Below are 20,124 nucleotides of genomic sequence, written 5' to 3'. Positions count from 1 at the left end.
ATACAGACTCACTGTTCTTTTTTATTTTTTTTGTTTTTGTACCAGGATTGAACTCGGGGATGCTTTACCACTGAGCCACAGTCCTTTTTATATTTTTCTTTGAGACAGGGTCTCACTGAGTTGCTTAGGACCTCGCTAAGTTGCTGAGGCTGGCTTTGAACTTGGCAATCCTCCTGCCTCAGTCTCCCAAGCCGCTAGGATTACAGATGTGTGCCACCATGCCCAGCGGACTCGCTGCTCTGTTACCTAAGTATATGGGAGAATCTGTCTTGAATCATTAGACAAATAGTCTTAAATACCGCCTGCAGGCTGCATAGTGCTGTAGGGATGCAGTGATGAATTAGGCTCTCGTCCAAGATGGTGGCTACTGCTGGTAGCCTGCTGGAGCTTTTTGGCTCCACACACCTCCTTTCTTTTGTCCACTCCAGTAGCTTATGTATTTCAGAAGGGATGAAGAACCCAGTCTTTTGTCATTGGTCAAAGATGCTCTTAATATTTTTCTCAAGAGTTTATTGCCTTATTATGCTTGAGGTTCCATTTCTAGCTATGACACTAATACTATTCATTTAAGAAACATTCTTTTTTTCCCCATAGACATTTTATTTATTTATTTTATTACACATGACAGTACAATGATCTTGACATTGCATACATTTGAATCAAATGGGGTATAATTTCTCATCTTTCTGTACAGGTTGCAGAATCACATTGGTCATACAGTCACGTATATACATACAGCAACAATAATGTCTTTTATCTTATTTATTTAAAAGTAAAAAAACCTAAATCTCAAATTCAGTTTCATGATACTTTTATAGTGTTCTGACAGACTTTTCTTCACTTCTCTGGTTTTTTATCTTCACTCTCATAATGTTCTGGCCAACTATTTAAAAAAATAGAAGCAAGGTCCCTATTGTCCTTAAAGCACACAAGCAAAGAAGATTGCGGTTAAATATCTACGCATCCTTATTAGGCTAACTCATTCCTAAAATACTTAGTAGCTTTTGTTATGACTCTCATTTTTTCCTAAGCATAATTAAAAAAAAAACACTTTAGAGGTTATTTAACTTAAAAAATCTGAATAAAATTTTCTTATTCTTTTAAAATTGATACTAACTTTCATTTTGGGGGGAGTGGGGAAGGAGTAGGTGTAAACAAGTCCTAAGATACTCTTTTGTAGAAGAGATGTGAAGAGCACTTTAACCTTTGATATATAGACTTTTTTTTTTTTTTTTTTTTTTTTTTGGCCAGAACTTTTGCTCCCATCCTTTTATTTTGTTTTAGGATTCAGGATTGAAAGTTGATTTAAAAACCTATTACTGGGGACATTTTATCCTTGGATTATCTCAGTGAAAGCAAAAGTGTGATAAATGAACTAGTAAATTTGAAACACATTATGCAAATATGAGCCCTGCGCTGTTAAGTGAAGCTGCTGTGGGCGGAAAGACCAAGTATTCAAGGAACAGTTTTGTATTAATTGACTCCTAATTTTCAAGTTCAAACTCGGTAGAGTTAATTTATAGCACCCTCGCCCCAGTTAGTGCTTTGTATATAGGTTCATTAAAATTCTCACTAGTTCTTATTTTGAACCATTACTATAAAATTTAATTTGCTTTTTATATTATTTTCTCGTATGGAGGTGGATTATATTATCTTGAGCTGTGCTTAAAATAAAATGCCATACAAGGATTCATTTAGACATTAAAATGGCTTCAGGTTTGACATCCTTGAATTTTCTTTCCTGATTTAACGTGAGTAGGGAAAAAGTGTCAATCCTGTATGGTTGAGAATAATCAATAACACATGGAGATTATTCAAAAGATAGAACTGGTTAGGGCTAATCCCAAGTGAGAAAACAGTGGATTCCTCGTTTTCACTGTGGTATGGCTGTTAACAAAATTGTGACACTTCATTTTTTGTCAATGTCAGAATCTTTGACTCTATTATTCCATTTGTTTTAAAGAAAATAAGAGGACTTCATTGGCCATTTTAATCTTAGTAGGACTTGAGCATAGATTGACGGGGGAAGATACAGTTCAGGGTAGCCACTGGCTAGATGGAGAAGGGTAACAAAATATGAGCATCCATGGAGAGTAATGTAAGTACTAACGAGTGGTTCAGTTGGGACAATTTTATTTTGGAATCTTAACAAAAATAGTGCTGAAAGCATTTTGACAGTGTCATTTGTACAGTTTTAAAGTTTAAAAAATATTAAGCCTATGTTGGTCTGGTTTCTCGGTGACAAGTGCTAGCTGTTCTGCATTGAAAGGGGATTTATCAAAGACTGCAGGATTTTAAAAGGTTTGGGAACCAGGAATGACACTCAGAGTTGCATCACAGAGCTTTGGTGATATATAGACTTAATTTTTTTTTTTTTTTTTTGGCTTGGAGAGGACACTGCTACTTGCAGGAGAGTGTAGATACTGTTTGCACTGTGCCTGGGGCTCTTGGTAGACTTGCTGCCTCTGGAAACTGGAGTAGTAGCTACCATCTTACTGGAATTTCTGGTCACTGATTTTTTTTTTTTTTTTTTTTTAATATTTGTTTTTATGTGATGCTGAGGATCAAACCCAGTGCCTCACACATGCTAGGCAAGCACTCTGCCACTGAGCTATAGCCCCAGTCTCAGGTCACTGATTTTATTTTTTTGAAGCACTAGCTAGTAGTCTTAGGTGTGAATATATGATCAATTTAGAGATATTATCTTTTTACAAGATGTTTGGGAAAGCCTGTGGTCATTTTCAGCTTTTATGATGGGAGATGAGCCCTATCTCATTAGTAAAATTCTTCATACTTGGGAAGGGGTTTGTTTTAAGTGCAGCTTAATATGAAATGACAGGTATCTACTACCAATATACTTGATGTAAGACAGAACCATTTTCCCATAGAAAACGAAATACTTTTTGAATAGTTTGGATATGCACATTTTTAGGTATGCATTTGTATGTCTTACTAGATAATCAGGTGTCTGCTTTTTAAAATTTGGTACTGGGGATTGAACTCGGGGGCACTTGAACACTGAGCCACAACCCCAGCCCTATTTTGTATTTTATTTAGTGACAGGGTCTCACAGAGTTATTTATTGCCTCATTTTTTGCTGAGGCTGGCTTTGAACTCACAATTCTCCTGCCTCAGCCTCCTGAACTGCTGGGATTATAGGCATGCACCACCATGTCTGGCAGGTGTCTGCTTTTTATTCTTCACTTGATAAAATGTGTCCATATTTTTTAAATAATATACAAGTTCAACTTGTACTGTAGAAATATTTTCCCCTCTTGTTTCTTAAAGTTTTCTGAACCTAGACACCTTTGACATTATTTTATTCATCCCAGAGACGGTCTGCGTTTTTCAGCACAGCTTTCCAGAGCAGATGGCCACATCTGTCTGAGGTTTTTGAGATACAGCACCTTTTAAAATCTTTCTATTGCGTTTGCGGGGAATGTTCTCAAGCCACTAGTACCTATTTGCAGCACGATTGAACATTTTCTTTTTAAAAATATCCCAGAGATGTGTTTTCATGGTTGTCTTAATGTATCCACTATCCTTGCCCCTTTTAAAGGGATCTATATTCCCTAAACACTGAACTTAGAAATTTTAGGTGATCTCCAGAATAACTAAATCTCTTAAATATTTTAGCTTCCTCTTGTTTTTGTAACTCTAAGTATCTGAAACTAGATGTGTTAGGGGCCATTTCGGGCTAGGATTCCTCAATTTTTCTTTCTTTTTTTTTTTTTTTTGAGATCAAACTAATGGGAAGAATCTTCCTTGAAGATTCTGGAAGAATCTACATATAAAGCAAATCCCCTTTTCCCCCCTGAGGGATCATTTTGGGAGAAAAAAAATTATGTTCAAATACATGTGATAGTTCCTTGGTGCCTGTTCTCAAGCTCTGTCTCAAGGAAAAATAAAGACCATCTTTGCCGAGTGGTTCCTTCGCTGCTATTCTTGACCTCGGAATTGGAAAGTCGAGTTTTCCCTTTAGCATAATGAAATGGGAAGAGTCTGGAAGGTCATGGGAGAAAATAGTGGAAATTCTCCTTTGCACTCAGATTATGCATTCCTCTGGGGGTCAGAAACACTTGGAATCCAGGCTTAAAAAAATGAGGTCTGTGGGGAACAGCTGTTAAGTCCTTCTGTTGTACTCGCTCCATTTGTTAGTACCGAGTAATTAGAAAGGCACGACTTGGTATTTATACCGATGTGTTCATTGTTTTGCCTAGGCTGACACTTTTAAAAATATTGTGGCTAAAAATGTCACGGACTGTAGTTATGTTTTATTGTCTTGTTACTGAGCATGGGTTTAGGGCTTGAAGCCCTTTTCTCTGTAGGATTGACAACATCGGAATGTTACCTCGGATCTCTGCTGGGACCTCGACAGCACTTGCCCCCACAGTGGAGTCCCGTCCTCTGCTGGTCAGCTCTTGCTGGCAACCAACTGCTTAGCTCTGGCCTGATCTGTAGGCTCACTTAAAATGACCATTCATTCTCTTCTTACCCAGTTAAGGTTCTTACATGGCCAATGCAAAGGGATTCAGTCCTGGGCAGTTGCTGGAAATGTTTTCATCCCCCACAACATTGACGATCCTTTTGATCTTTTACTCTAAATCATGAAGTTCTGAGTTCTTGAGTCTGCCATCGCAGTGTTTTAAGGCAACAAGGCAATAGTCTCTGTGCTTCTGCTCCTCCAGGCTTACTCGGAACCCCAGGATATGAGATGAGCAGGGTGTCGGAGGTCTCCTAGGCCCTCCTTCTGCCAGGCTGGGAATCTGCGACAGAGTCTACCTGGACATTAGTCTTCAAGCCTCTGCATGTTCACATGGAAGGTGCTGGAGGGCACTACCTCCTCATGCAGCCTGGCCTGTTACAGTTCTTATTGAGTCCTTCCTGAGAATGAAACCAAATGTACTGCTCTGTAGCTTCTGCCCGTTACACCTGGTTTTGCCCACTTGGAGCAAATCAAATTGATTTTTTTTCTTCTCTTACTCGGTACCCATTTAGATATTTTAAAGACAGTTTCCTGTTGCTTCTAAATGTTCTCTTCCTCCCAACACCCATTCAAAACCTGGTTTACTTACTTCTTCTGCCTGAACCTCTTTAGCATTCTGATCATGTTCCTGCTTGACTCCCATTAGAAATGCCTTTCTGAGCCAGGTGGCATGGTGCATACCTGTAATCCCAATGGCTCAGGAAGCTGAGGCAGGAGGATCGTGAATTCAAAGCCAGCCTCAGCAACTTAGGCCCTAAGCAACTCAGTGAGATTCTGTCTCTAAATACAAAAAGGCAGGGGGCAGGGGATGTGGCTCAGTGGTTAACTGCCCCTGGGTTCAATCCCTCGTACCAAAAAAGAAACAAGTCTGAGAACATGGTTACCATACTATGGAGATGGGTTCTGATCTGAAGGTTTCTTTTTGGATTTGAGCAATATGTGTAAGTGGTGCGCATGATCATTATCTTCTGGGGCAGCTTGTGGTTTCCTTTGGCTCTTGCTGAACTTGAGTTAAATAAAAACTTTAGAGGCTTTATCCCACTATTCACATAAAATGTTAAGACATACACTTGAGTAGTTGCCCTTCAGCGCTGACCTCATCGCAGGCCTGTTCCATGGCACCGTTCTGGAGGCTCTCTTTTCAGTGGGAGAGATCCTTGAATGGATTCTCGCTCAACATTCCACTCCCCCCACCCCAAATTCCTAGTAGGCTGCCAATAGAGCAAATGTCTGTTGAACATAAAAGATAATATTTATTGTTACAGGAACCCAAGGTGATTTCAGGCAGTGTTTTGCAGCCCATGGCCCACAAATCCTCCTTGCCTCCATTTTGGACATAGTTTCATTGGAACAAGCTGCATCCCTTCACTTCCATACTGTCGATAGCTACTCTTGTGCTATAGTGGCGAGACCGCATGGCTTCAAAGCCTAAATTATTTATTACCTGGCCTTTTATAGAAAAAGTTGGCTGTCCCTTGCTCTAGGGAGAGAGCAACTGACACATTAACTTGTTTTATGTTCACAGAGCTCCCTTTGGTTTCCAAGTATGATTATCCAAAACCCTTTTCAAGGCTCATTAGCAACAAAGGAATTTTGCAACTTCTTAGTCTAAGAATTTTATAGGAAAAAATATGGCTGTATAACCTTAAGTGTGGTTGTAAAGTCATTGCCTCTTTTATCTGACTGACTCCTTACAAGTTAGCATTTGAAAGCTTTCTCATTATTACTCAAACTGTCTCTGTGAAATTTGAGATACTGTCATCACTATAAATTGCTTTTAGCTTAGTAGGGGTAGTTCTAGATTTGGTATTCATTGGTCTCTGGGGAAGCACAGTGTTTTGACATTAGAAAATACCAGTAACACTTAGTACTAACAAATATTATCCAGTATTTCTGTGAAATTATAAAAGGCCCTAAGAAATTCCATGGATTCTCCTGTTTTGAGAAAAAGAAGAAAACAATCCTTGTTGCCCAACAGTGCCTTGCTAAAATGTTTAGTGGCTGCCTTATTATTTTGTTCTTAAGTAGAAATTTTTAGGCTCCATTCCAAAGTTACCAAGTCAGATTTTTCTGAAGAAAAATAATAATGATTTTTTTCTTTTTTTTGTTTTTGTTTTATGCTGGGGATTTTACCCAGAGGTGTTTTACCACTGAGCTACATCCTAAGCCCTTTTTATTTTTTGTTTTGACACAAGGTCTAAGTTGCTTAGGACCTCACTAAGTTGCTGAGGCTGGCCTCGAACTTGTCTCAGCCTCCTGAGTCACTGGGATTTTGGGTGTACACCACCACACCTGGCATCATAAGGAATTTTAGAAGAATTTTTAATTAAAATTCTCTTTTAATTAGAAAGTTGGATGTACTGTTATCTGTCACACTAGTGCCATCCTTGTTTTGGAAATTTGCTTATTGACCTGCAAACGGTCAGACACAAATCTTTTGTGTTCTTTTCCAGTGCTAGCATTAACTCTTGGAGGCTGGGTGGGTATTGCATCAAATTAATTCTCCAAATGAAGGACAAACCTTGGTATTTAAAATTGTTCTTGAGTAATCTTTGTGGCCTGGTTCTTTTCTGCAAAGAAAAGTGTTTGCTCCACAGCATTTTGAGGTTCTCACTTTGAAGGATTTCATGTATTCATAGTATGGATGCCTACCCCTAGCATTTTTGGAGCATTTCCTAGGTTCCATTCTGCTGGCTAATGGCAGCCTCTGCTGATGTCTCTAGCCACCCCTTATGATCCTCAGACTTCTTCACTGGTTTTATTTTATTTTTTAAAAAATATTTTTAGTTGTAATTGGACACACTATCTTTATTTGTTTTTATGTGGTGCTGAGGATTGAACCCAGGGCCTCGCATGTACTAGGCAAGCACTCTATCACTGAGCCACAACCCCTGCCCTTCTCTGGCTTTATTAACATGGAACCACCTGTAATTCCACACTCAAATTGCTGTTCTGCCGTTCTCTGCATGTATGCATGGAGAAACTTTTTTTTTTCCCTCTTAGCCACATTCTGATTTGGATCTCAAGTGTCCTTCAAGGCTCATAAATTCAAGCCTTGATCTCCAGCCTGTGGTGCTCTTGGGAGGTGGTGGAACCTTTAGGAGCTGGGGGCTAGTAGAGGACTTTAGGTCATTGGGGGTGTGCTCCGAAAGGAGATATGGGACCCTGGCTCCTATCTTTCTCTTGCTTCCTGACTGCTTTGAGGTGAACAGTTCTCCACCACATGCTGCCTGCCACGATAATAGGCTAAGCAAGTGTGGACTGAAGCCTCTGATACCACGAGCCAAAATAAATCCTCCCTCCTCTTAAATCGCTTGTCTCGGGTGTGTTGTCACCTACCCTTTTGCCTTCTCCAAACTGTCAGGCTTGGTCCTCTGTAGGCCCTATCAGCATGTCTTCTCTGACCCAGGGGCGGCCTCCTCTTCTCCCTGTAGATCTGTGAGATTCCCCGGGACTTCACAAACCAACCCATGTGGTGCTTATGGAAATCCTCTCACCCAGGGTGAACCCAGCCACCCAACTTCTGCCTTCATTGCTAGAGAAAATCCTGGAACGAGGCAGATGGAAACTCCTGCTCAGCCCTCACAGGGCCTTCAGCCCTGCCGAGGGAGGAATGTTCCTGTTTCTTTGTTTATAGTGATTTTTTTCTTTCATTCTACTTGCCCTCCAAGTTTGTTCACATGACCAAACTCTCTGGAAGTGACCTTCAGCCTTGTACTTTCTGGAAAAAATAAACATGTGGTAGCAACTCCCTCAGCCTTTCCTCATGAAGTCTACAAGCCCCTTGGGATTGGCACCTGTTAGAAGGGAGGGAAATACTTTATCCCTGTGACTGGGCAACTCTGCATGAAGTTTAGCATTACCTGCCTTCCCGTGGTGGAGTTACCTCAGCTTCCTTTTCAGCCATCGTCATCTGTTCTGTCATGCGTGGTCATCGTTCTGAAAGAGAACTGTTCCACCAAATGCTCTTGCCTTTTAGTCATGAATCCCTGCAGCTGTGCCCATTCCTCACCTTTTTGTGGAGGTCTCATTCCTCCTTTGATTTCTCTGCAGCTCCCACAGCTTTCTTCATTCATCCAGTGCCCTGGTAGCTTCTTCTAATCTTCCTTTCCTGACGTGAGTGCTTGGTCTGGGACCTTTCCTTTCTTCTCTCACATCTTGCCCATCTACTTCCATGATTTCAAATGCCATGCACCTGTTGGTGACTACTAGATTTCTGCCTCTGATCTGGACTGGTCTCTTCCAGGCTGTGGGCCATGCCTCTGACACTATGTTGATCATCTTTTGGATGATTCTTGGCATCTCACATTTAATGTGAGCTCTTAGCACATTCTCCCAATCTGCTTTTCCTCCTAATATTTCTGCTTCTAGTAGTACTTTTCTGTTGCTGAGACAGAATACCCGAGATAAACTTCTCAAATGGAGGAAATGGTTGGGTATGGTAGCATGTGCTTCTAGTGCCAGCTACGTGGGTGTCTGAGGCAGAAGGGGAACAAGCTTGAAGCCAGTCTCGGCAATTTAGTGAGGTCCTTTCTTAATATAAAAAATTGAAAGGGCTGGAGATGCAGCTCAGTGGTAGAGAGTACCCAGTCAATCCCCAGTACTGCCGGTGTGTGTGTGTGGGGGGGGGTAGGAGGAGAAAGAAAGGTTTATGTAAGTGTCAAAGGTTTTAGTTCATGGTTGGCTCCCTTGCTTTTGGGTCTGCGGTGGCGTCGTACGTCATGGTGGGAGCATGTGTCAGACATACTTCATGTGGCCAGGAACGGAAAACAAGAGGAGGGGGCTGGGGTTGCAGGCTCCTCTTCAAGGACTCGTCTTCAGTGCTCTAACTTTCTCCTCCTAGTCCCCACCTCTGAAAGGTTCCCTCACCTTCTGGGAGTGCCCTGGGTTGGCAGCCAAGCCTTTTACATTGGGGGTTAGTGTAAATCTAAATTATAACAGTATTATGTTATCAGTTGCTCATATGTAAATCTGAGTGATTCTGGAGATCTCTGCCTTTTCCACATCCAATTCATTACTCATTACTTGGAGTCTACCTGCAAATATCTCTCAAATCTTCTTTTTTTTTTTTTTTTTTTTTATTTCTATTGTTCCTACATTTGAGCCATTGTAATCTCTTTCCTGTATCATTCTGGAGGCCTCCTAATGAGAATTTTCCTTCTGGTTTCTTGCACCTCTAATCCTTTTTTTTTTAAGAACAGTTTGAGTAATCTTTAAAAGATCTAATTATCATTGTGTCAATTCTATGCTTAATTGACTTTCCATCTAACTCGGAACTTTACCCCTTGGGGGGCGCGGTGGTGCATGCCAGTAATCCCAGCCACTTGGGAGGTTGAGGCAGGAGGATCACAAGTTCAAAGCCAGCCTCAGCAAAAGCAAGGTGCTAAGCAACTCAGTGAGACCCTGTCACTAAATAAAACACAAAATAGGGCTGGGGATGTGGCTCAGTGGTTAAACATGCCTTCGTTCAATTCCTGGTAACCGCTAACACTCCCTGCCCCCCCCCCCCCCCAAAAAAAAAAAAAAAAAGCCTTTTACCTAGAGCCCAGCATGCTCTGTCTGGCTGCCCACTGTTGCCGGCTCTCTGCTTTCTCTTCATTGTTCCTTACTCTGCGGCATACTGGCATTTGACATTTGCTGAAATTCCTGAACAACTTCTCACCTTAATCCTTTGCCTCTGCTGCTTTCAGGCTGGAGACAGTTTGCCTTGTTCTTTGAACCATTAATTCCTTCTCATCTTTCCGCTGTTAACTTAAATGTCACACTTTGATGAAGCTCACACTGAGCACGTTTCTCCTATGTCACCTCTAATGAAGTCCTCACAGTACCCTGTTCTTTCCCACCAGGAGGCATTAGTAGAATTTGCAGTTATATAGCTACTGAAGTGTTCATGTGTCCATTAGGTCTCCTCTACTAAAAGTTCCAAGAGGGGAGGCATCAGTATTCTTGTAGCATGATCACCTGGCACTAGATGGCTCAGCAGATATCAGTTTCCTGAAATAGTTAATTTAATTTAAACTTTTTTTGGTACCAGGAATTGAACTCGGGGGCACTCAACCACTGAGCCACATCCCTAACCCTATTTTGTATTTTATTTAGAGTCAGGGTCTCATTGAGTTACTTAGCGCCTCACTTTTGCAGAGACTGCCTTTGAACTTGCGATCCTCTTGCCTCAGTTTCCCGGAGCCACCAGGATTACAGACGTGTGCCAATGTACCCAGCATCCTCTCTCTTTTGAGTGGAACCCATAGCCATCCTGGGGCAGAAAGCTCAAACCATGGGCCTCTTACTGTGGTTGTAGTCACTGAGTGTTCCCTATCTTACAGTGTTACTGGTCTCCTTGGGGAAAAAACACGTATCTCATGCATGAGACACTGCAGAGGAACCTTTGGTTAAATTAAAAATCCTCCCTTAGGGCTGGAGATGTAAAGCTCAGTGATAGAGCTTGCTTGGCATGCATGAGGCCCTGGGTTCTATCCCCAATTCTGTGCTTTCTTTCTTTTTTTTTTTTTTTTTAATTGTATTCCTATTCTAAGTCACTTATGTTTGTTTTTCTGTATTTTTGAAAAATATTTATTTTTTTAGTTGGACACAATACCTTTATTTATTTATTTTCTATGTGGTACTGAGGATCGAACCTGGGGCCTTGCTTGTGCTAGGCGAGTGCTCTACCTCTGAGCTACAACCCCAGCCCGTTTTTCTGTATTTTTAATCTTGGGTTTTTTGGAGGCTCTTGAGAAAAGAGGGATGACATATTCTTGTGTAGTATTTTAGAGATGATTCCTACCCAACCACATTCTGGATATTCCTGGTTCCCTGGAAATAAAGGCTAATGGAGCCACTGCTCAGCCTATTTTATTCTCTTTAGGTGAATATTCCCTTTGGTTTGTATTTTCAGTGTTTTGTGGCATAGAACAAAAAGCCCACATCAGCCAATATAAGGAATGAATGTGGTTGTGGCTGGAGTTGGCGGGTGGCCCCTGTCCTGTGGGCCTTCCTTGATGTACATTTGCCAACGCACCCAAATGTTTTCCTTGACTTTCCTGGGCCTCCAGCAATTCCACTGTGCTAATATGCCTTTAATCCTTACAAGGAATTCTTCAGTAATGAAGGAATTCTTCAGTCTGGTTTTATTTTAAAGAGTAGCCATAACTCTATCCCTTTCCTTAATGTAGTCTGATTACCAATGAAGGAATGTAATTGAATTTTAAATTTCTGAGTAGGAGGAAGAAAAAAATATCTCAAACAGAAGTGTTCTGTTAATGGATGTGATAGACCCTTTGTGTAAAGATGGTCCTCTGGCCACTTCATGAAGGAGCGTGGGGCTGCATTGCATGTGGCCCTGGCCAGCTGCCCTGGTTCTTCTCCCCTGACAATATTTATGAGTTCTAGCGGTTTAGTAAGATGGGAAGTGATTTAATTCTTGGATTGGCAGGGTGAGATAAAGCAGTTAAATGTGTTGCTCATTTTATTTCTGGGTGGAGTGGAGGAGGGAAATGCAATACTAATGTTTTCCTTTTTGGAAACCTAATGCTATGCTCTTTTGTTATCCTTCTTGTTCTCTAGGCATTAAGCGTAACTGAAACCCTGATTAAACCCTTGGAAAAATTCAGAAAAGAGCAACTTGGAGCTGTAAAGGTTTGTGTCTAACTTGAGTACACTTGTAAACAGAAAATGTAGATGGCTCTGCTACTTCATTGTATACTTTGTTCACATTTGGCAGCTTCCTGGGAGATGCTGGAGCCAACCATCTGTTGTTTTATGTTTTAAGTATGCTTTTTCCCCTTTGGGGAGATGAAATTGAAAACAAAACAAAAACACCTGGATAGGGTAATAAAACCTCTAGTAATCCTCTTTGGCTACACCTTCGCATATGGAGTTTTAAAAATATCTTTAACCAAACAACACATTACTCTGGATAGAGGGATCTTATCACTATAGGGAGTATGGTTATTTCCATGTACACCTCTATTTTAGGGAGGTTGTAGCTTTGTAATAGGGCTTAAGGGTATAGAGATTCTGCTACACCATGGTGCCATTGAAGCTAGGAAGAATATTAAATTATTTTATAACATGACATTGTTGTTATTTTTATAATTTAACATACTTTCCTGCAATTGAATAAATTTGTTGAGCTTCTGTTACATACCAGGTTGCTGTAGTAGGGCATGTTGGGTAGTGGTGTACTGGGGATTCATACACGAGTGAACTGTATTCTCTCTGCTCAAGGATCTGGGATTTAGCCAGGATTTCTGGGACTAATACAGTGACTTGCCAAAGGGAGCCTGGGATATATTTAGCAAACTTCTAAAGTTTGTGATCTGAGCTTTTCAGCTATCCCAGAGAAATAATTTTCACCAGTCTTTCTTGAACATTTTGTATGTACTTGAGGAGGAAAAAAGTGACATTAGTGTATTGTGGACCATTTTTGACTTGGCCTGAAGAGAGAAAAACAATATCAGTTTTAGGTAGGGAAGGTGGTTTTTATATTTGTAATTTTTTTCCCACATGCCCGGAGATGTGAGTTCTTTTTTTTTTTTTTCCTCCTTTATCTTCCTAAAAGAAACTGTTAAAATCCCTTGGTACAAATAAACAGATGCCTCAATAGTTGTAACTACACAGATGGGCCCGAAGCATTCCAGCATTTTAGTTGCTATTTACAGAATCCATTTTCCTTTAAGTGATAAACTATTTTATAGTTTTTAATGGAGGACTATAAATCAATACTGTGTAGGTAGGGGATAGTGTGTGTGGGCACCTCCAGATCTTTCTGATGTTTGCTGAACTGTATGCATCTGGGTTGTGCCCCTGGCTTTGCAGCAGGATATTGGGGGCCTCATTTCATCTCTCTGAAAATAATTGGCTTTATCTGTAAATGGAGGGACTCTAGGGATCTGCTTTGTAATTTCATGTCTTTTTTTCCCCCAGTAGTGTCTAAGCTATTTTGGACTTGAACATATCAGTTATTTTAACTGGTTGATTGGTACAGCATGTATGCAATGTTCGTTTCTTGTGGATTAGGCAAAAATCTTATCTTGCAAATGAAAAATGAGTGTAATCTTACCAATGAATATATGTATTATATATACATACATATATAATATATATGTTTAACTCTCTCCCCCCCTGGGTTTTATATATTTCTGGCCTTCTATTGACCTTCAATAGAATCTTCTGTTGATTCTTTGCCCCACCCTGCACTTTCCCAGCTTCTGATGATATGCTTGTCTAGCAAAACAACTTGCAAAATAATTTTCCCTTTTTAAAGAAGTATTATTTTAGTAGTTTAGTCTATGCCTTGAGCTGTAATAGTTACCGCATTCTCAAAGTCTCTTTTCTTTCCCCTTCCATTGTACTCCTGGATTCAAGTTTATGATGAATTTATTCTACATTTACATGAATTTATTCTACATGTGTGTTGGCTGCAAGGAGCCAGTCCTTTTGGGTCCTAGGGAGAAGCCTTTTTTTTGGGGGGGGGGGAGGGGAATACCAGAGATTGAAACCAGAGGCACTCCATCAACCACCAAGCCACATCTCCAGCCCTTTTTATGTTTTGAGATAGGATCTCCTTGCTAAATTTCTGAGGCTGGCTTTGAACTTACCATCCTCTTGCCTCAGCCTCCCAAGCCACTGGGATTACAGGGGTGTACCACCGTACCCGACAAGAAGCCCTTTTTAACTGGCAGTTTTTCATATATCATAAAAACATTAGAGAAGTGGATTAGGCTCTACATCAATATATAAATACCTTGTCTGTTCAATAGATAGTTAAATCTTTAAAAGACTGCTAACTTTCTTCATTTTCTCCTAGCCTCTGCCCTGCCTTACTGTAGTAGATATCTAATTAGTAGCCTAGCCTAAGATTGTTCTTTGACCTTTAGAATTACCAGGATGAGGCTTGAAGTTTGGATGTTTGAGTTTCTGCATCCATTTCCTAATCATTCATATAATAAGCACTCACTTTTATTTCTTTATCAATCTTATGTGGGACATTTTAAAGAGTTTTTCTTAAAATAGCAGTTTTCATGTGGAGAGTTAAAAAAAAAAAAAAGAGTCCCTTAACTTGACCACATCCGAATTTTTAGATGTCAGTGTGAACATTTTTATCTCTTTCCTGCTCTTCTTTTTCCTGTCTGGTAACGTCATACCCTTTGCCTTTCTATCGAAGCTCTTTTGGTTCCATGGACTCTTTACTTTCTCCAATTTCCAGAAGCCCAATTACATGTTTAACTGTGGTTCAAACATAGTCCAAGATGTTGGAGGTTTTTGTAAATAGGATTTGCCAAAAGCCCCAATGAGGATTCTCCACCTTTGCGTCTGTGTTAGATATTCCCTCCTTGAGTCATGTCTGTCTGGTTTTGGCTCCTCCCTCTGTTTTGTAGGCTCTGCTGCATTTTCTTAAGTTCTTGCTAGATTCTCACCCCTGGGCAGAAGTCCCTGTGCCATCACAGGACAGAAGCCTTTCTATCTGCTTCACGTCAGGTGACTGCTAAGAGTTTGCCTTACCTCCTCTTCAGGCTCTTTCCCTCCCTGGAGGAGGGCGCGCTTATGCAAAGCATTCCATGGTGCTTTGGTAGCCATTGCTCATAAGATGCTGATTTTATCCACAGGAAACTGGTTTAGATACCAAACAACAAAAGAACCAAACATTGAGTAAAACCTCTGAGAAATACCAGGGCACAACTTCAGAGTTACAGTGGGAAGCAAAAGACATGAGACCCCTGGCCCAAAGACAAAGAGCTTTATTACCCTTAGCACAGTAAGCCACCTGAGATTCTTGTTAACATCCATTACTCTTGACCCTCCAGTCCCAGGTGGTAATACAGAGTGGCCTGGTAGATACCTCACAAACAGGGGTTTCATCTTCAGTTGAAGATCCCCAGTGGACTGCAGGCAAACTTGGCAAACTTTATCATAACTGAAGGCATTATCTTATTATACTCTACAGTAAACCCCCCCCCCTTTTTTTTGGTTCGAGAGGGAGATTTTTAACTCTATCTTCTAAGGTTGTAGAGTATGCAGGCATCCTTGAAAAAATAGTCCTGAACCAAAGGCTGTCAGTACCTTTGCATGGAGAAACATGAGAGACTCTGGGGATTTTTCTCCCCTCAGTGTACATACCAGGTCACTATTCCTTACCCATCTGTGGCATGGTGAATCCCTCCAACCTTAACAGACACTTTGCATTTGACTTTGGACTTGGCTCTGCCCTCTACGGGGAGGTGGCATTGCATCCTACTTGGAAGAACTGTCGACAAAGTCACTATACAGGTTCATATCTCAGTTATGATGCTTACTAGCTGCGTGTTTTGAGAAATTAATGTAACCTCTCCATGCCTCAGTTTGCTTCTCTACAAAATGGGAATATAACACCTCAAGGTTATTATAAAAACTACATGAGATTAAAACATGGAAATATTAAGTCTTCAGTAAACATTAGTTGATTAGCAAAAAAAGTGAGAGAATTAAAAACTAGCGTATCAGGACTGGGGTAGAGGCTCAGTGGTAGAGTGCTTGCCTAGCAAGTGTGAGGTACTGGGTTCCATCCTCAGCACCATGTAAATAAATAAATTAATAAAAAACCTAGCATATCCATCCAATCAGATAATACAAATGTGGATTTAGAGAAGCAGCAACAGCATGCAAATACCAAGTGTACCTAACTAAACTGTATTGACAAGAGTCTGTGAAAAAGTTCTTGGATAGGGGCAAATATAATTTTATCTAAAAGTTTAAACAGGACTGGAAAAAAATGTTTTCATATAGTTTGACTTGCCACCTCAATCCTTTACCAGACTCTTGCCCAAATTTCTCTTGTATTTTTCCCAAGACTAGGTCTAGTGAAATAAATGTCTAATAACTGACTTACCAATGTTCTATAAATGACCACAAAATATGGGTAAATAACAAACCTACCTGAATAATTTGTCATATAAAGTTGCTTGATAAAGCAAAAATGCTGATGTAATTGAATTTCTTTTATTTCAGTAATGAAACATACTGTTGTCTATTGTTGGCACAGTGTGAGAGGCCCCCGGACAAAACATTGAATTAAAAATACTGACTGGCCTTCAAGTAGGTAGCAGCTATATGGGAATCTGTGAAATTAAAAAAAAAAAAAAAAAATGGGAGGGGAATAAAATGTGCCCTGGAAAGTGGCACTGGAGGGCAAAGCGGAGGCCCTCTGAAATGCACCCTCCACTCAGGGTTGAATACACCAAAAAGGCTTGCAGGAAGTTGCTATTTTCCTGGTTTGAATCCTCTTTTCCATGCCTTAGCGAGCTGTGTGATTTGGGGCTGATTTGGGGCAAATTACTTAAGACTGCCAAACCTCAGTTTCATGATATATAATAAAATGAGACCAATGACATCTATCTCAGAAGGTTATTTTGGTAATGCAGTGAATTTGGTAATATACTTCCCATGTCTAGTATAGGTCTGATGTACATCACTGCAATTGTTCTGCTACTTTATAATTTGCTCTTTATCAACATGCCAAACAGATTAGATTTTTGTCTACTCTCTGCATTCTGGGTTCTTCATTTAAATAAAAAGGGAGAAGGAATTGGAATCTAAAAAAGCACTTGGGTTCTTCTCCAGACTAGTCCAACAATAAACATTATTTAACATTTCTAGCTTCAATATAAGCCATTTTATTTCCTCATTCTTAAAAATGAAGAAAACTCAAAAATCATCTAGTTCCTCCTCTCAAAGCCAAAAAATTCCAGTACCATATTAAATTAATGGGCAATTCATGGTTCTGTTCAGACTTTCATGAATGATTTGTGTTCTTGATCCATTTTTCCACGGAGGTAGTACCGTGTGCTTTTTGCTAAACGTTGGATGCTTTGTGTTAAGAATGTTTATTTCTTTGCAGGCATTTTGGTTGCAGTTTCCCCCCACTTTGTTGTTTGGTAGCTTTGATACCACTGGATCCGTCCTACTTCCTCACATGTTGAAGTTTGACATTAGGGAAGTGCAGGAGGCAAGCATATAAAGCAGGGTTTATTTACAAAAGGGTAACGTAGGCTTCTCCTGGGAGGAAGAAGGGGGCCATAGCTGGTATCCTGGTATCCCAAGAGGTGAGCACAGTCTACCTTTTTTGTATGTCTTAGGCTTCCTTTGTTCTCCCGCTTTCTTGCCCTTACAAGAGAGCTCTTTCCTCCTTATATGACTAGGCCCTCTTGGTGGGATGGCCAAAAGGTGGGAAACAGGTGGGCTGGAGGGGCCAAGGTGGAGTGATCCTGGCAGGAAGCCGGCATAATTAACAAGTTGCTGTAGGGAGGGACAATCCCTGGAACAGGTTACTTTAGCAACAGGGGTGGGTTGGGGCAGGGGTGGGTTTTCTTGATAAGAGTAGAGGAAGGGCTTTGAAGGCATTAGTGTTTTAATTCCTCTTTCACTTCCTAGCCAAATTTTCCTCCTTGATCTGACCTGATTTATCTATCTATATTGACTGCCGGTATCAATTCTGGCTTCAGTTTGATGATGATGATTTTGTGATATCTAGAAGTTCTTTTTCTTGGATGGGGGGGGTGGTACTAGGGATTGAACTCAGGGGCACTCAACCACTGAGCCACATCCCCAGTCATATTTTGTATTTCATTTAGAGACAGGGTCTCACTGAGTTGCTTAGTGCCTCCCTGTTGCTGAGGCTGGCTTTGAATCTGTGATTCTCCTGTCTCAGCCTTCAGAGCCACTGGGATTACAGGCATGCGCCACTGCACCGGGCTGTGATATCTAGAAGTTCTTACAGCTTCTTTTATTTCTTTTTTGCCTAGAGGGTCCTGGTATTACTTGCTGATCTAATGAAAACTTTTGTCTGTATTATGCCTTCATTTTTTACTTGTGACTCTAAATCCATCTGGAATTAATTTTGATATGAGGTGGGGTTCTCTATTTCCCAGTAGTTAAGCAATTATTTGAGAACCGTTTGTTAATAGTCTTTGTTTTAAACCGAGTGATTGCTGATGGCATCTTTATATGTTTTATTTCTAATGGTGTTTGAAAGATCTGATTATTTGAATTGTGCTTCTTGGGTTCATAAACTCCCTCTGCCATTCATACATAATAGGTCTTATTCTACCAGTTACTCTGGTAGTATTTCATTTTTTTTTAACACATGCAATATTACAACTGATTATTCCCTAATTTCCTATGAGTCATATTTAGTCTGTAAACAAAACCTTACTCATTAAATTTTTGCAAAACTTTGTTGCCACCCTTATAAACCATTATCTTTTTCAGCTGTTTCTGGAAAATTTGCCTGTGTGGTGGGTTTGTATTCCCACATGGTGGCTGTTCCGGGAGCCTTCCCTCTGAAGCAGATCTTGGCTTCCATTGCCCCACTTCTTCCTAGTGTTTCTTTTCTAGCCGATTTCATGCCTTATATGATTGCCTGGCCCAGACTCACTTGAGTTTGTAATGTCTGTTTTAGAAGAAATATTTTCACATTGTGATTAATTTTATTCTCATTGGAACTTCTTGAATTAGGCTCATCAACTTATTTCTTTAAGAAAATTTATATATATATATATATATATATATATATGTATATATATATATGTATATATAATATCTATTATCATCCAGTGTTCTTTATTGAATGCTGCAAACTACAGCTTCCTTTAAATTTATGATTGCAGCGCAAGAAATCAGAGGATCATAATGAAACAAAATAATTCTTTGTAATCATATTCAGAACACATGCAGGAAGAAATAATTCTCAGCTTTTTGAGATTTTTAAAGCAAAACATAGCAGCATTTGCATAAGACTGTAGCATGTATGAACACATGTTATTTCTATTATAATTGGTGGGTGTAATGTTTCTTGGCTAAATTCTTTATTTAGGAAGCTTGTTATCACCATTTTCTTTTCATTCCCAACTTTACCCAGGACTTAATTTACATGACCAGCTATTGCTGCATGTGCTGGGTGTTTTGTTTGCTAATTCCAATTTTACCTCCTTCCTTTGTCCCTTGCTGTGATGCAGATTGAATCAGATAAGAGAGTGAAAATGTTTTCTGTATTGAATGTGTAAAGGATTTGAATCTTTCTTACTATGATGGATGTTTTGTAGTGCTCTTGTGATAAAAAAGCAGAAGTGTGACTCTCATTTCTGTTTTCTTAAAACCCAAGAAGCTGATGCTTGGAGAATGCTGTGGTCCTAGTGCAAGGTCACAGCAAAAAGTGGCCAGATCTCGGCACTGAGACTTGATCTACTCTTCATACTCTCAGCTTTTAAGCTAGTGGAGATTTTGAGGTAGCACGCATTTGTAAGAGTTTATTTTCTGTTGATGAAGAACATAATGACAAGCAGAGAAGAGACTGACTGTAACATATTGATACTTGAGACGTGAAATAAAAAGTTATACATTAAAAAAAATACTATGGCATAAAGAAGAATGCAGGTCTGTGTTCAACAAGTGTGACACATACGAGAGGTTACAACTGCCTATTTCTTGGGTTCCTCTCTCACATAGATGGACCATGGGATTATCAGGAATGAGTCAGTAGAAAATACTCCCTGATCTTTTGAGAAGAAAACTTAGGTTCTGTGCTGTCAGATGAGTGGTTAGTTTTTGTTTTGTTTTTGTTTTGGGTGCAAGTTGATAATTGGACTTGGATTAGAAATGGG

General features: G+C 40.1%; 1 protein-coding gene across 3 annotated transcripts in view; it reads left to right on the top strand.

Moving 5' to 3' along the window:
- The window catches only part of Arhgap10 (Rho GTPase activating protein 10), a 286,545-nt gene that overhangs the window by 80,129 nt on the left and 186,292 nt on the right, over window positions 1-20,124 (top strand). For all 3 annotated transcript variants that reach the window (XM_076865270.2, XM_076865269.2, XM_076865271.2), the window contains exon 4: window positions 12,053-12,124. In XM_076865270.2, the coding sequence (XP_076721385.2) occupies window positions 12,053-12,124 (72 nt within the window). The remainder of the gene's footprint in view (window positions 1-12,052; window positions 12,125-20,124) is intronic.

This window comes from Callospermophilus lateralis, chromosome 8 (assembly GCF_048772815.1).
Source record: "Callospermophilus lateralis isolate mCalLat2 chromosome 8, mCalLat2.hap1, whole genome shotgun sequence".
In the NCBI taxonomy this organism is placed as follows: domain Eukaryota; kingdom Metazoa; phylum Chordata; class Mammalia; order Rodentia; family Sciuridae; genus Callospermophilus; species Callospermophilus lateralis.
The sequence above is the reverse complement of the archived record's forward strand: the minus strand, read 5'-3'. Positions and strand labels throughout refer to the sequence as shown.